At 35.8% G+C, this 16,584-nt stretch overlaps 1 protein-coding gene and 1 pseudogene across 2 annotated transcripts; both read left to right on the top strand.

Moving 5' to 3' along the window:
* The first annotated feature begins 7,565 nt into the window (after nt 1-7,565).
* LOC143562853 (uncharacterized) lies at nt 7,566-9,363 on the top strand. Its single transcript, XM_077050544.1, has 3 exons — nt 7,566-8,050; nt 8,656-8,717; nt 8,800-9,363. Exons 1-3 carry the CDS (start codon nt 7,966-7,968, stop codon nt 8,989-8,991), a joined length of 339 nt encoding a protein of 112 aa, XP_076906659.1. The 5' UTR covers nt 7,566-7,965; the 3' UTR covers nt 8,992-9,363.
* Nucleotides 9,364-10,302: 939 nt separating this feature from the next.
* On the top strand, nt 10,303-13,744 carry LOC143562852 (DNA N(6)-methyladenine demethylase ALKBH1C-like; annotated as a pseudogene). The gene is made up of 3 exons (XR_013140566.1): nt 10,303-10,700; nt 12,954-13,275; nt 13,371-13,744. The product of XR_013140566.1 is annotated as a DNA N(6)-methyladenine demethylase ALKBH1C-like (transcript).
* Nucleotides 13,745-16,584: the final 2,840 nt, after the last annotated feature.

Below are 16,584 nucleotides of genomic sequence, written 5' to 3'. Positions count from 1 at the left end.
TAAAAAATACACAAACAAAAAGAGTAAGGACTAAGGAGTAAAGTCATATAATATGTTAAAACTTAAAAGCTACAAAAATCAAACTACCTTAGTGAAGAAACATGCGGCACTTCCAATGGTTTTTTCTGACCAACAGTTGACTTTTTGGGAGAAGTCTTTGTGTTACTTCCACCCGCAGATGACAAGTTTCCAGCAGACTATGGCCATTAAGAAAGTAACAAATAATTTAAAACATAACTGCAATAAATCAATGGCATATAAAAGGACAAATTATTACCACGTTCTGGCTTTCCAATTGGGCTATGATGGACCTGGGCCCGGGCTTGGGCGTATTTATAGGCGCTGAGAAACCAGGCCTTGAAGGCATCTCAAAAGTATTATCCTTTGAAGACCCTGAAACTCTGCTCGCTTGTCCATGCTGACCTGGCGAGAATGACGATGGACCTTTATGCATTGATGGTTGCCAGTGGCTTAAATTTGGCACATTACTTGTGAAATGAGAACTGCCACCATGCGTTCTGATTGGATGAACTGGACCTTGGCGCATTTGTAAAGACGGTGAGGACATATCCGTATTCAGACTAGCACCCGAGTGATAAGTACCACTAAGATTTCCATATGTAGGAAAAGACGAGTGTGGAAAGCCCATATGTTGTACTACATGTGAATTTTTATTGGTGATCCAATAATCGTGTTTTTTGGCAATTATTTTCCATAGGTAGAGTGCTTGAATCCGATGATAATGTGGCAACATATGAAGACAAAGTTTGAGTATTGTGTTTGGCAGAAAGCTGAGCAGTATTAGAAAATTTGTAAAGATTCGTTTTCCAACTTTGGACAAATTTTAGAAGTTGGTCAAAGCGCATATAGTTAAGAGAAGCAAAATGCTGTTTGAATTTACAAATTACAAGTATACAGCATTACATTGAGCCTATTAAGACATCTAAACAAGGGCTAATTGCATAAAAAAGATAATATGTTTTGGTGGATTTCAATTTTCAGATAACAAAACTTTGTTCTCAACCACAATTAGGCCTATAAGCGAACCGAACGTTCAGCGGGAAGTTTGTTTATATACGAACGAACATGAACACGTGTCTCATTTGTTCATTTATGTTCGTGAACATTCATTCCTTTAAATCCAATCCGTTTATGTTCATTCATTTAAATCTATTTATGTTCGTTAGTTTACGTTTGTTTAAGTTCACTTGTTTTCCACATATTCATTAAATTTCGGTCCATTACAACTTAGTCTAGTTTTAATAACTTTTACGGCCCAACACAGTGTTCTTCACATTACTTATAACTGGTTTTAGCTCAATTATCTTCATTCATCTACGTTCAGCTATGATTCTCCGTTAATGTTTATATTCTTAACAAACGAACACGAACAAGAAATCCTCATTCATTTAATTGTTCGTGTTCCATCGTTGGTTCAAGTCATTTACCACGTTAGAGCATTCTCATCCCTATCTCTATAATTACACTAAAAAACACTATATTTCTCTCTCATGTTCAATTAAATAATATATTTTACACCTTTATCATTACAGTTTTCTCTCTCCTCTACTCACAACCAATCCAACAAATATTAAAAAATAAATAGGGGCAAACAATGTTCCCCAAATGTTTCCCCAAATTTACAAAAAATCACTACACTTCACCCTGTAATTTACACTCACAATCACTCACAACCCGACCCTATAATTTGCAAACTCCCCACACATAATTATAGGGGATGGGATGAGAATGCTCTTAAACTACTATTTGGTTCTATACCTGCCCAAATTCTAACTTGTAGAGTTGTAGACCGCCATCTTGATCATATGATCCCCTACAAGATTTTTCACGTGCCGAACAAAGTCCTTTTTGTTAATGCCATTACTTTGCTAACAACAACAATAAGTTAACAATAACAATCAACAAACAAATAACATTTGCAGATAAATTAAACAGTATATCTTCAATCGATCATACAGACTCCTGAGTTGCATAGCCCTATCTTTATCAAGTTGTGATTCAATAAAAGGAAGCAACAGAGCAAACGGCACCTGCGTACCCACACCGACATCTGCTCGGGTTGAAACATCACCTCCAATGTCCTTGTTTAAGGCAGCGGTGAATGCATTTACGTCAGCCTCTGAATGCATTGTTTCCTCCTGTCCACATATTTACAATCATATCATAGATTTTAGATCAAATAAGCGATTACGAAACACACGCACACGGAACGTGTAAATTATATTATAATAATATAACCTCTTCGTCCTTAAGAAGCTTCGTTATAGAAGAATTCATCAGCTGATGAATGCGTATGAAATATAATATGAATGTGTTGATAATATTCGTTCGTCGGTAATTATCGTTACGATCGGTGCAAAACAGTTAACAGAAATTGGGAACGATGATGAACTGATTTGTTTGGAATTGAAAATTAGGGCTATTTAAACTTGCATTATTTTACGTTTTAGTCCTCTTATTATTATTATTATTATTATAGATTTTTTTACCTTCAAATTTAGTTTGCTCTAATAATTTCCACACAGAATTACAAAATCTCTCTTTTATATATGTGAAACTTGTTATGTTTTATCTTCACTAATTATATCATTTTCAGAAACATTTGAAGTTGCAAGATCTTTTTTTACCATACTATTTATCAGACCATCCATCAACATATCACATTTTTTTTTTGTTGAAAGTTAATCCTAATTTGTTCATTTGTGAGTGTTGATGGGCTAAACCGCTAAAACAACCCTTCCAAATTGCTTGTTTACGACTGACATGTTATCCGACATATTCAACATAGTTATTTCCAATGCCACTTCTTTATCATCTACTCACATTCTTGGTGGTATTCTAGCATAGGTGTCATTTTTATTTTTTTTTGGTGGAATTAGAATTTTAGGATATATGAGATTTTGAGGTTGATTGGTGTTTTGGCTTTTGGGTTCAAATAATGTTAATGTGGGTTGGATATATTATCATATATATAACCATAGCTTTTGGTAAACAATAAATTTATTATTTTAAAAATATTATACATTTTAAAAAGTTTGGTTGGGTTATAAATGTAAAGGATAAATTTATTGACATTGCTTCAGAAAAACACATTTAATGATATGTTTATTTATTGACCATACCTTTAATAAAATTCATATCACGTCTTAAAAAGTCAATAATTCTAATATATTTACATAAAGTGTTAATATTTGGTCAATAGTAACTTAATAAGATACTAGAAAACAATCAATTTTCCTAAAAGAATTTAAACAAATTTCCTATGACAGAAAAATATGCGTAGGAACTAGGAAGTGTGTAGTAAGCACATTAGTTTTCTAATAGCGTTGGAAGGGTGTTAGAGTGAACCAAACTTATGAACATCTGCAATGAGAGTGAGACATTTAACGAGCGAATCCAATGTAAAAAAAATATCCATCTCCTTGTCACGGTATGTTAATGCACGTAGACACTAACACGCATCCTTCAAACTCCGTAGCCACACATTGCACTACCATATGGGGCTATTGGTGGTTTTCTTGCATGAATATCCCATGGACTCACTATATGAACCCAATTACTAAAGTGCAGTGACGTGAACCTGCAAAACAGACATCGTGAGCTCGTTACGGGAAGGACAAGAGGGGGGTCTTCCCGTAACCACCCTCTGGCGTGAGAATAAGCACAATTCCGACGAAAATAAAGTAGTTAAGTAAATTGAGAGAATATAGTGGGAGTGAATGCCTACCTCATGATGATTGAGATGGTATTTATAGCCGAAGGGTGTGGAAAAGTAATTGGGCCAGCTATCCCTTTAGAAGATGCTCTTATAACCACCTGGACACGTGTCCTCGTATAATAGGTTCAGCTTATACGTTGTGTGTGCATGTATAACAACCTGGACACGCGTCCTTCTGATATTGGTTAATGGGTAACATTGGCCATGTGCACGGTTATAACGGCCTTACCAGGTGTCCTTCTCTGATTAGTTGAGGAATCACGTATTGCTCAAGAAAGCATCTTGGAAAGTCTTCTAGAAGGTAATTAGTTATTGACAGCTGTCCCGGAGTATTACCTCATGGCCCTTTACGCGGATGGATATTCCTTCTTGCGGATAACCTTTGAGGGTGCCAGGATGCTTCCGCATGTGCCATGAGGGTATTTCTTCCTCAGATGATTTATGCGGATAGTTTATATGTCCCACGGGTGCCTTATGAGGGACTTCTGGTTAACCCGCGGGTAACACTTAAGGGTATTTGGGTCTTTTTGATACCATACCTCTATAATTGTGATGCTCTAAAAAGGCAACACCATGATATCAACTGAAAACGCCATACACTAAGATCTTCTAACAAGGCTTCTTGAGGCTTTTCACTTAATTCATTTAAGTTGTTCACAATACTTAAAGAAGGAATACAATAACCTCCTTTACTTTCCTTCTTTAGATAGCATCTAACAAACATCAGAACACCATGAGCTCCTCGTTTCACCCCTTGAATAAGTTTGTTTCCTCGTTTCACCCCTTGAATAAGTTTGCTCGTAGCGTCACATGCATACAATCCCTTCTCTCATGCCCTTCAAGGAGACATCTCTTTCTTTTTTTTGCTTCACACACATGAATATGGTTTTTCAAGACGAGTCACTATGCTACACAAAATATATATTTGAAGAAACATTGGTTTAACCTTTGGTCTAATTACTTAGTCCTTAGGTTAAAGTTAGTATTTCCCCCATGAGTGTTCTCGTTGTCCAGTTCCCTCTCTTTATCGTTGGAGTTCAGGTGGTATTTATAGCCGGATGGAAGGAGAGAATGTGTGGGTCGTCTGTCATGTCAGAAAATCTACCAATCAGGGGGCTTGCATGTGACCAACGAGAGTTGATGAATAAAGTAGCTAATTGATTGCGATATTTATACTATGTAGTACTATTGGCGATGCATTGTACCTAGACAAAATCTTTGGAGCCAATCTTTATGGAATGTCAGGGAATGTTTGACGTGAGGTTGAACTTCCGTCAGTGCCGTGTACTTTTGTGCTTGGGGCTTATGATTGTTCCGTGGAGGATGTAGGTCCGTCTGCGAAAGCTTATGTTGTCTTTTAGGTGGGTGTAGGACCCTACCTCTTCAATATTAAAATGCTATAACAATATGTCCACGACTTCATATTCAAGTGTTAGATTAAAAGAGTTCAAACCCTTTAACAAAACTCCAGTTAACAATGGTTTTGTGATTGACGACTCATCGTTGTTAATTTGTTATTAACTTATGTACTATTATAAGCTAAAAACCCTTTTAGGCAATGGCTACATCCTATAAAATTTTGATGAACCAAATCCATCCATGTGAATGGGCTACCTCAACGTGGTTTTCAAGTTGCATGACAACTTGAGCCAGTAAGCCAAGTCACACACACAACATATACTAAAAAAGGGGCTTTGTAGACCACATATTGTAAAGTAAAAAACTACCTATTCTTTTCATCAATCCTAATTGCATAAAAAGAAAAAAGTTCATTTTTTAATAGATTTAGCAATAAATGTATACTTTTTTTTTTTGGGAAACCAAACTCGCTTTTTTTTTTTGGGAAACCAAACTCGCTAGCTTTCGAGATTTTTCATTTTCCTATTCATGTTTGTTGGAAGTAAAATACGTAGAGATCCATAGTCTCAAATTTTAGGATTTTTATTACTTCTTATTAATTGTTTCATATTATTGCTATCATGTGTAATATTTCGGAGTTTAGGCCAAGCGGTGTCAGTCATTGTCAACCTTTCACTGGTCCTACGTGGATATCTTCTTATTTAATGATGGGTGAGGAACGCCACGACACTTGACGACGTCCAAATGACCATGGTTTTGACGATCATTCTTTCATCTATCCAATCAATTTTTTTGTTTGTTTTCCTTTTTATTATTATATAATATAACGAAAAATGAAGTATAACATGGGTTGAGTGGTGGGATCGAATGATAAGAGGAAAAATTGAGTTAGCACTGAGGTGACGCAGACGTGACGAATGATGAAAAATGAGGAGAATGAACCATAATAGATGTCTTATTGTTACAGATATGATATGGTATTAGTATTAACAATAATAATTACTAGGGCAATTGGCTTTCAAATTCAACATCGTAGGGTGATGGTTAAAGCTTAGGATGTTATGGTCTCGGGTTCGAAACCTGACTTCAGAGGTTTTTCCATAGTGGTGGGTTTCCTCCTTAATGGTGTTTTGTGAGTGAGACATGCAACGCCAAAATCATTATAAATTGTTAACATCTCGTCTCAGAAAAGCTCACTCTAGTATAGGAGGAAGTTCCAAATGTTGTTCAAGAGATTAATGATTACCGGTACTCTATATGATTGACATTCTAAGACCGAGTGTTGTGGTCTCAACCTGGGCGCCACCCACCTGACACGCAACGGAAGCAAGACAACGCCAACCATCGTTACAACCAAATGACTACCGGGCGCCACCCACCCTTCTCGCCAAAGCAATAGTGCCCTTCAAGCATGAAATTGTACCTTTGGGATGTATTTCCAAAGGAGATGACCATTGCAATGACGCCCACATCCTATGATAGTGACGTCACTTTTTATTAACTAACCACCAATCACGTGGTTAATATCATTTAACTTCACAACCATCCAAGTACCCATCACTTTTGACTCTTTGATCATAACAACACTAGGGGTGTTCAAAACTATCCGAATCCGAATCCAAATTATCCGACTATCCGTATCCGAATTATCCGAATTTTTGGATATCCGAAAATTCGGATATCCGAATCCCGGATATCCGAAAATTCGGATTTGGATATCAGTTTTCAGATTTTTCGGATATCCGAATTATCCGGTATTTTAATATTTTTTAATTTTGTTTATATTATACCTAATAAGTAATAACAAAACCTAGATAACAAAGTAGTAGGTTTATTTTTGGCCGTAACAAAGCAGCAGGTTTATATTATACCTGATAAGTAAAAATGGTTCTCTCAATCTCACACACTAACACCAGCAGGTCCACCGTCGGATAGCAGTCACCGCAGCACCAGCCACCAGCAGGTACACCGTTGCTAGCCATCACATAACCACCATCGCCAGTCACGCAGCACCACTGTCGCCAATTCGCCATCCACCATCGTCCAGTCAGTCACGGCAACACCACCGTCGCCATCTAGTATCCACGGCAGCACCACCGTCGCCATCCACCATTGTTAGTTGTGGTATTACAAATTGTTACTTTGTTTCAAAGATGTATGGTTATTATTAAAACAAGGTTTTTTCTTATTTATTTTTCGGATATTCGGATATCCGAGGTTCGGATATCCGAAGTTTTGGATTCGGATTCGGATAGTGATTTTCACTATCCGAAAGGTTCGGATATCCGAAAGGTTTTGAACAGCCCTAAACAACACTACTTATCTTTGTCAAATTTCCTTTTTAAGAAATAAAAAAAAAAGATATTAAAAAAAATCAAAATGCGTGCACTGTTGAGTCTGTTGTGTTGTCGTTAAATTTTGGCACAAGCTTCTATTTAAAAGTATACAAAATTAAACCAAAAGCTGCATGGTGTTGATTGTTAAATGACCAAGTGTCCAAAATCCATGTCCTGCACAAATTCAGATGGAAGGAGCATTGAATGCAAATCACCGTTACTCCTCCTTCTGCAACACAACAAATTCTCACCATTAAATACACCTTCCTCTATCATATCAATGGCTCACCGTCACCCCCACATGACCTCCTTCATTACCCACCTCTTCTTAATTATATCATTACACCCATGCCGTGACTGATTTCAGTCTTTTATACTTAATGGGCTAAGTGGGATTCACTGAATATATCCAAGTGGGTGTGTGACCAACATACATCTTCTTCTATTTGGCTTCTGGGTTTTTAATATTAACCTTCAATTTCAACTATTAAGGTTCAATTTCAACATTGAAGAACAGAGTAGGGTGACGTCATGAAGGGTTTTGGCTTTGGCTTGTGGGTTTTGTTCTTGGTGTTTGGTACAGCTTTGCTCTTTGTCTGCTTCTCTTCACTTCCTGGTAATTACTTGTACACTATGCAGTTAAACTTGTACTTTATGCATTTGAGGTTGTACATTGTGCTGGGCCTATGTAGAATTGCATTACCTGGTGTTTAGGTGGGCTTCTAAAAAGTGCTTATTTGTTTATTTGTTTTCTAAAAAAGCAAAATCTGTTTGGTAAGCATAAATTGATGTGCGTTGAAAAACTTCAAAATGAAGCTTTTCCAGATTGTTTTACTTTTCGGAAAGCAAATAAGCAATTTTCATAAGCACACCTAAACACCCCATTATATGCATTGCTCTTTGGGTTTTGTTGCCTATGCGGCTCCACCGTGGAACTACTTGCTCGTGTCCGACGGGTCATAATTCATAATCTTATGACCCCAAGATCTTTAAATGTAATTTTTGAAAGACTTAATTTTACTAGCCAAAAGGATTTAGCAACGCAACTTGTTGCCTGTTTGTCGATGTGAACACCAGAATTATTTGACTGACAATGTATTTTATGTAATCTTCATTTCAATTTCTTGACTTAAATTATTGTGTAATTTAAGTGTGTCAACAAGACTTTTTATGTGTAAAAATGCCATTCATTGATCAATATTTTCATATTCACTTTATCAGGCAACGATCTTGGTCAACATAATAAAATCATGGAACTAGCAAAGCCAAGTAGGAAATTGAAGGTATACATTAAACAAAATCCTTTTAAACACATTATTTTGGATTATGTAATCGAAAATTCATGTATATTTTACAATTTTACAGGACTATACTCATGATGAAAATGACACTGGAAACATGGGTGTATACGATTACCTCCCGAATGATCCGGTTCCAAGTTCAAAAGCCGCATCAATAAGGCCTGGCCCGATCGAGCATGGCACTCCTCTTATGCCATACATACCGAAGCCTGCGCCTCCTAGTCCTGGGCCAAATGAGTATGTCGGGTTACCTTAGCCGATGTTTGTTTAGTATTACACTTGTGTGTGGTAAGTTTAGGATTGTAATAAGTTTGTAATAGACTTGATATAATTGGAAGACTAGTGGGCATCCCTTTGTTCTTTAAGTTAAATCTGCCCCGAGTTCCAATTGAAAGTGTGACATGTTAAATTTTGACTATGAAAACGGTTGTTTGTGTTTTGTAATGTTGTAATGTTATAATGTATTAGATTTGTTGTTTGTCTACTAAGCTGTTGATATTGGTATCAAACACTTGAACAATTAGTTCAACTATCCAACCGGCTTATGCTAGATTACTTAAATAGTTGAATCCATCATAGAGATGTACAAGTATATGAAAAAAAGTAACACATCCTTTCTAACTCAACTTTTAAATCTACACTACATTGATGTTCATTATTGGACTTGAACTTCAAGAGAAGAGACATCATCCTTTGTTAATATGTTTCATTGTATCTCACGTATTATCTCACTTTACTTTTAGCACAACAAAAACGTGTAGTCTATCTATAGTAATTTTTTTTGAACGACCAACAAACAGAATTGCTTAGGTACTCCGTATGGAGCTACCCAATGGCAAAAGGTCACCGCCAGGCGGCCCAACCCAACCGCACGGGACCCTTAAGCGTCTCCAAGTTATCTTAAGTTTCGGAAAAAACTCACCCGCCCAAAAACCCACTGGTGGTGAAACCCAAACTTCTTACCACTAGACCACATTGAAAGGACCTACCCTATAGTAATTAGTAATTAATGATTGAAAAATCTAGATTATAAAAAAAAAATTTAACGACATATTTAAAAGAAGTCCTATGAACATGTATTATTAGAAAAAAACTTAAAAATAATGACCCAACTCTCAAGTCCTCAAGTTAACCCAAAACCATATTACTATTACAAATACTAATACTGATTTGATAAGTTTTGAGTTACGGGTACCAGTATCGTACGGTACCAGTATTTCCCAAATTTTGTACGAAAATACCGGTACCGAATCAAATATTTCGATACCAGTACTGGTATCGAAAATTCGCAATTTCGATACCGACATTTTCACGATGATCTCGACCCTACTATTACATATTAGTTTTTTTTTGTTTTTTCTCTCTCCCCAAAGGCCAAATCAGCCCAATCTTTTAACAGCTTAAATAATGATAATGAATTAATACATAATAACACAAACTATATACATTATTATTTTCTTTTTTTTTTCTCCCAACTCCAAGTTACTTTCTTCCCAAGTTTATCCTATTTTTCTAATAACTTCTCTCAATATAAATATTAAAAAAAAAAAAAAATCTTAATATCATATGCCATGCTCTCGAAACCCTCCGTTTATTCACACTCGTTTCTTCACCGGGTGAGTTATTCTCTAATTTTATGATTTTTCGTTACCCTAATTAATATCTTATATCGTTCGTTGAACATTAATTCCATTATACATGATTTGATCTTTAATCGTGCAGGATGTGATCCGATGTCGTTTTATTGGAAAACAGTATCACAATATTCCTCATGCTGTTCCTTTGCATCAAACACAAACACAACCACCACCGTTTGGTTTGATCCTACCAGGTGACCCTATCACAACTCCACCGTGTCAAACGACCAATAATAATATTCAACCGGTGACTAATGCTTCACCTTCTTATCAAATACTCGAATCCGGAATGGTTCTCTTGAAGAATTATATCAGCCTCAGAGACCAGGTATTATGTTGTTTTGCACATTTTGTATGTTTGTTCATATGTATTTGGCTATTTGCAAACAGGAAAATACATTTTTCTTTTAGGAAAATTGGTTTTTATTGGTCCCATCGTCTTTTGGTCAATGCTGGTCCCAACTAACGAATTGGCTACTGATTACTGACGGTCCCAACTTTTAACGTATTTGTTTTTAACAGTCCGCGACTAACAGAATTCTAACATCGTTAGTTTCAGACAGTGGCGGACCCAGGATTTTTTGTCAATGGGGTCCCAATTTTTTCGGTTTACAAAATTTTTCGGGTCGGTCGTTATTCGGGTCGGGTCGAGGCGAGGAACATAATAAAACACGGAACTATAGTGTCATTGGAAATGAGTAAGTAGAAAGAATCTAAATTACAAACTAGATGAAACATACACTTTTAATTCATACCCGAAAAACATGAACGTAATCTATATATATGGTCTTACATAATTGACCAAAACATGAAAAAATAACTCTAACACAAATAAATGATTAATTATAATATACATACACAAGGTAAATAATAAAAGAATATGCAAAATCCATGTTAACATTATATATGTTGCATGGTGATAATGACTATATGAGAGAAACTAACAAAAAGCACAAATACCCTAACTGAATAACTAAGACTAGGATATTAAAAAAACAACAAAAAAGGAGTATGATGGGGCTTGAACCTACAACCTCTCACAAGTAAAACAAGGGACTTTCCCCTGTACCAGTTCAATCTTAATAGTATGGGTTCCAAGTATTAATTTTTATGAGGTCCTTACAAAATTTAATATACCGTCTCTAAGTAATTTTTAAAAAACATCGGTGTCCCGGGACCCCGATCGGACCTATGTGGGTCCGCCCCTGGTTTCAGGTCGCTGGAAAAATGTTTTTGGCCGGAAAACACACTTTTTTCCCCAAAACTCAACAATTTTATCCCAAACATCATGGTAGCTTTATATCATACATTTAGGAACCTTTTTCTAGTAAATGCCCCAATTATTGAGGTCGCTAGAACCCTAAAACCATCTTCGGAATCAGTTGATGGTGCTTAAGTGATGGTGGTTGGTTGGCGGTAAGTCAAATAGTGGTGGTGGCGGTGTTCAGATGGTGTTTTCCGGCAAAAAAAATTTTGACTTTTCCGGACAAAAACGTTTTTCCGGCAACCTGAAACGAACTGCGTTAGAATTCTGTTAGCCGCGGGCCGTTATGAACAAATACATTAAAAGTTGGGACCATCAATTACCAATTGGTTAGTTGGGACTGGCAATGACCAAAAGACAATAGTTGGGACCAATAAAAACCAATTTTCCTTTTTTTATGAGTAAAATTCCTCAAATGCCCATCTTAAATTGGCCCACCCTGGGGTTTAAACAAGGGGTGTGCAAGAAACCGAAAAAACTGATCCGAAAACGAAAAGCCAAACCGAAAAAAAACTGAACCGAAACAAAAACTGACGATTTGGTTCTGTGTTTTTTGTTTGCATGTTACAAAAACCGAAAAGAAACAAACCGAATTTCTAGTTTTCTATTTTTAGTTTTTATTTTAAGTAATTTATAAGAATTTAATAAATATGTAACTCAAATATGTTTGGCTCAAAGTATAATAGTACATTAGTTAACAACTGACGAAATTATTTCTACCTAAATTCATTATTTTCGACAAATTTTCTTTCCGGCCTAAAAATTTCAAGGCTCAAATGGCAAAAACCGGAACTAAAAAAACCGAAACCAAATGGTTTTAAAATTCCAAATTCACACCCCTAGTTTAAACATGTCAGACATCGGTATTGTAAGCCTACAACAAGCAGCCGCGTGTAAAAAAAAACTGTGAGTTTCAATGGAAATTTTGTGAGTTTGGACTAAATTTTTGCGTGTTCCGATGAAAATTTTGTTAGTACTGACAAAGTTTTTGCAATTTCCGACGAAATTTTTGGGAGCTACAACATTTTTGTAAGTTCCGACGAAAATTTTGTGATGTCTAACAGAATTTTCTTTTAAGATATGAAGGTTGACATGTGGCTTCTTATAACAGGTTGTCAATTTTGTCGAAAAAAAACATTTTTAAACAGTCGAGTCTGATAGATTTCGTTGTATGGACCGTTCATTGATTTTTTTTTTGTCAAATGGACGCTCTTGACTTCCTGTGGTATAATGGACACTTTGGGGGATTTTCCCCAATTTTAAGTTACATTTACACTGATTTAAATAAAATTTATTGACTTGGATCTAATTTTATAGGCTGAAATAGTGAAAATATGTCATAACTTGGGTGTGGGTCCTGGTGGGTTTCAACGACCTGGTTACAGCACTGGACATAAACTTCAACTGCATAGGATGTGTTTTGGAAAAAACTGGGACCCCGGAAACAAAGTATCGAGAACGTTACAATCGTGACGGTTCTATACCGCCACCGGTCCCACCTGAACTTGTTTCATTGATTGTAACTTCAGTTCAAGATGCTCGGTCCCATCTAAACTCACCCGATGAACTTCCTTTAATGTCCCCGGATACTGCTCTAGTCAACTTCTACACTGCCACTGGTCGACTCGGTCTTCATCAGGTTAATTAGTCGTTTAAGTTAAGCTAGTTATTAACACATTATTAAATATAAAAACATAAGTTGTTTTTTTTGTGATTTTTGTTTGAATAATGTAGGATCGCGATGAGAGTCCTTATAGTATTAGAAGAGGATTGCCTGTGGTTTCGTTCTCCATCGGTGACACTTCAGAGTTCTTGTTTGGTCATAGTCGAGATGAAGATAAGTTGAAAAACGTATTGTTGGAGTCGGGTGATATTTTAATATTTGGTGGCAGGTCTAGGCTTATTTTTCATGGGGTGAGGACAATCTTCCCAAATTCAGCTCCTCCGGCTTTGTTACAAAAAGTCAAGCTTAGACCGGGTCGTTTAAACCTTACTTTCAGACAGTTTTGAATGTGCTCGGTTTGGTGCCAAGTATGGTAGTCGATTGATTTTGAAATTATTTAGTGTTTTTCAACTCTTGTCTTTGATCTTGTAGGTAACCTTTTGTTTGGGTTAACTAATGCTGATCCCTTTTGTTATATACTGTTGGAACCTTGTTTTAGTTTAACTAATGCTTATGATTATAAAAGCAAGAGCCCTTGCATTAGCTGATGTTTAAGAACTTTGGGTAAATATACACATATAGTAAATAAGTTGTTTGATAGATTATAAATTTCCAACTTTCGGCAATGATGATGTAGAGGGCGTTGAAGCACTTCCTTAAGAAGACAATTAACCGAATAATAGTTTTTGCTTTTCGTCACAAAATTTTGGAATTAATAATTGTGTGCCTGAACCTGAAGGAGCTACTAATAAGATCCATAAACATAGTATTTATGTAAGCATACTAGGATATCGAACTAGAGTCAAAGATCTTAAAACATGTTTGTTCTAGGCTTGGCCTGTTTCATTTAAAAAAAAGCTCAAACCGAATGAACCATTCAGTTGTTTATGACAGGTTGGTTGGAACGCTTATGGCATTTTGATTATTAGTAAGTTATTTTTCCGGCTTGGATTCGATTATCTTGAAGAAGCAATTATATAGAATCAAAATAAGTTGATCCTTATAAGGTTATTTGCCTGCTGATGATAGCATGTGCAGATTGCGTGTTTGCAGTGTATGTGAATGCCCAGCTACTGAATTCCCAGATCCATTTAAGAAACAGCCCGCTCTTCCAAAAGATCATACATGTTAAGCGGGAAAACCCGAGGCTGTTGTTGACTGTAATCTAAAAGCAAAGGCGTTTAGAGGCTTGGTTGTGGTAGATAACCATGTTCAAATGATGATGACACTGATAATGGCCATTCCCTATATTGTGTTCAAATTTTGGTAGTTACAGTTATGTCTTTAGTTTGTAACTTCAACGTTAATTAATAGTTATAGAGTATGTTTCTTTTGTCATTTTTCTTTCTTATATCAACAAACTGTAAACACACAAACATGCCCGTGCGCCTCAACACGTGGGTAAAAAATCTTGTTTTGATTAATTTTGGAAGCTACTGTGGTTCATATATGTAATTAAGTAATTTGAATGCTACTGTGGTTCACATATATGTAATTTGGAAATTGATGTGGTTCATTATATATTTTCAAAATATATGTACAAGTTATAATAATCAAAGAATGTTCAAAAGCCATGTTAACAAAATCTAGAGTTTAAAAACTTCTCTCTGTTATATCCATACTTACAACCTCCATTCATACACATCTCTGCATATGAAACATATGTAACCCATGAATGACATTATTAAACAAGAAAGAACCTCTCCATTTAAAGCTAGAGGTGCATAAACCGGGTTTTTTCAGTAACCGGAACCGGGTAGAAACCGGTTCCGGGTATGGTCAACAAAAGTCAAAACCGGGTTACATGGGAATCAGTTCCGGGTTTTCCAGGTTTATTTCGGGTTTCAGGTAGGGTTGGGTCGGGTCTTGACTGGGTATTGGTGGAACCGGTTCCACCAGGTCTGGGTCGGTTCCGGTTCCGGGGAGAAACCCAAAGCATGGTCCGTACCCGCACATATGGTACGGTCGGGTCCGGTTCCGGGTAGGAAAAGCCAGGTCAGGTCGGGAACCGTTTTTTTTCCACTTCTATTTAAAGCAATCAGTTTTTTATAAACAAAAATTGAAGTCTTAAAGAGTATTTAGTTGGCCAAATGCCTTACTTTAAGTTACCAAACTATGATCCATATAGGCATATATAAAATTTAGAGTATTTTACCATGGTTTACTCAAACAATGAGCAAGGCTCAAGCTAAACTTAACTATTTTAGGTTATTGAGCTATGATCAGTGGCGGAGCCACATTACTTTCAACGGGTTCGGCCGAACACAGTCATTTTCGATTTTATATATAACCTATATTATCGAATTAATCAGCAAACCCGTTCTTTTTCGACAAGCGAACCCAATATCATATAAAAAGAGATCTTGAACCCATGGATTAGTAATGAATATTTTTTATAGAGCATTAAAAAACTTTAAAAAACAATAAAAATTGCTAACAAACATAATAAATAGGCCAATAATAACCTATGTATAGATTATGAAAAACACCTAAAATTATTCATAGAGTGGGTCAATAAGACCAACCCAATTAGCATTCTTAAACATAATAACTAAATAAAAAAACAAAAAAAAAAGACCGACAATTTCTTTCTCTATTGACTAAGTCTAGAAGCATATGGTACAATTACAATATGTAATCTTTTTTATTATATAATATGACATTGTATCTTATTGACTGTTGACAGTGCACTTTTGTTATGATGGTGATATTGCATTGTATTTATTTGACCAGCACGACACGACCCATCTGGGCCCGAAAACTTTAACCTCGGAAAATAAAAGTCGATCACTAAAAAATCTCGAACCCATAGATTAAAATACTGGGCTCCGCCATTGGCTATGATCGATATATCAATGACAATGAGCCTTCATGATTCTCGAGGAGGATTCACGTTCAGTTTGACAAGCTCGAATTTTTAAGTAAAGACTTACCCCTATAACCGAACTTATTTGAAGTATATGTAAAATTCATATTCAATAACAAAACTCATTTAAGATATGTATAAAAGTTGCAACAAAACATCACACTAGTGAAAAACTAAAAATCATTCTTTGAAAAGTTGAACGATTATCAAATCAATAGTAAGTACATTTGCAAATTCAGTTTATTTTCGTGGTGTATACATGTATTACATAAAGCTTGAAAAAATAAACAAAAGTTTTACTCTAGCTTTTTTAAAGCTGAGCTTATCCTCGACATTTCATATGACATTGTTCTTTTTATAACCAAACTTATTTTAACTATTTTATAAGAAACAATTTCTATCATTTCCAACCAAAAAGT

The sequence above is a fragment of the Bidens hawaiensis genome, unplaced genomic scaffold, assembly GCF_021521415.1.
Source record: "Bidens hawaiensis isolate Kalapana, Puna unplaced genomic scaffold, B.hawaiensis_p1.1 tig00021180_1, whole genome shotgun sequence".
Lineage (NCBI taxonomy): Eukaryota > Viridiplantae > Streptophyta > Magnoliopsida > Asterales > Asteraceae > Bidens > Bidens hawaiensis.
This window is presented reverse-complemented; position numbering and strand designations above follow the sequence as displayed.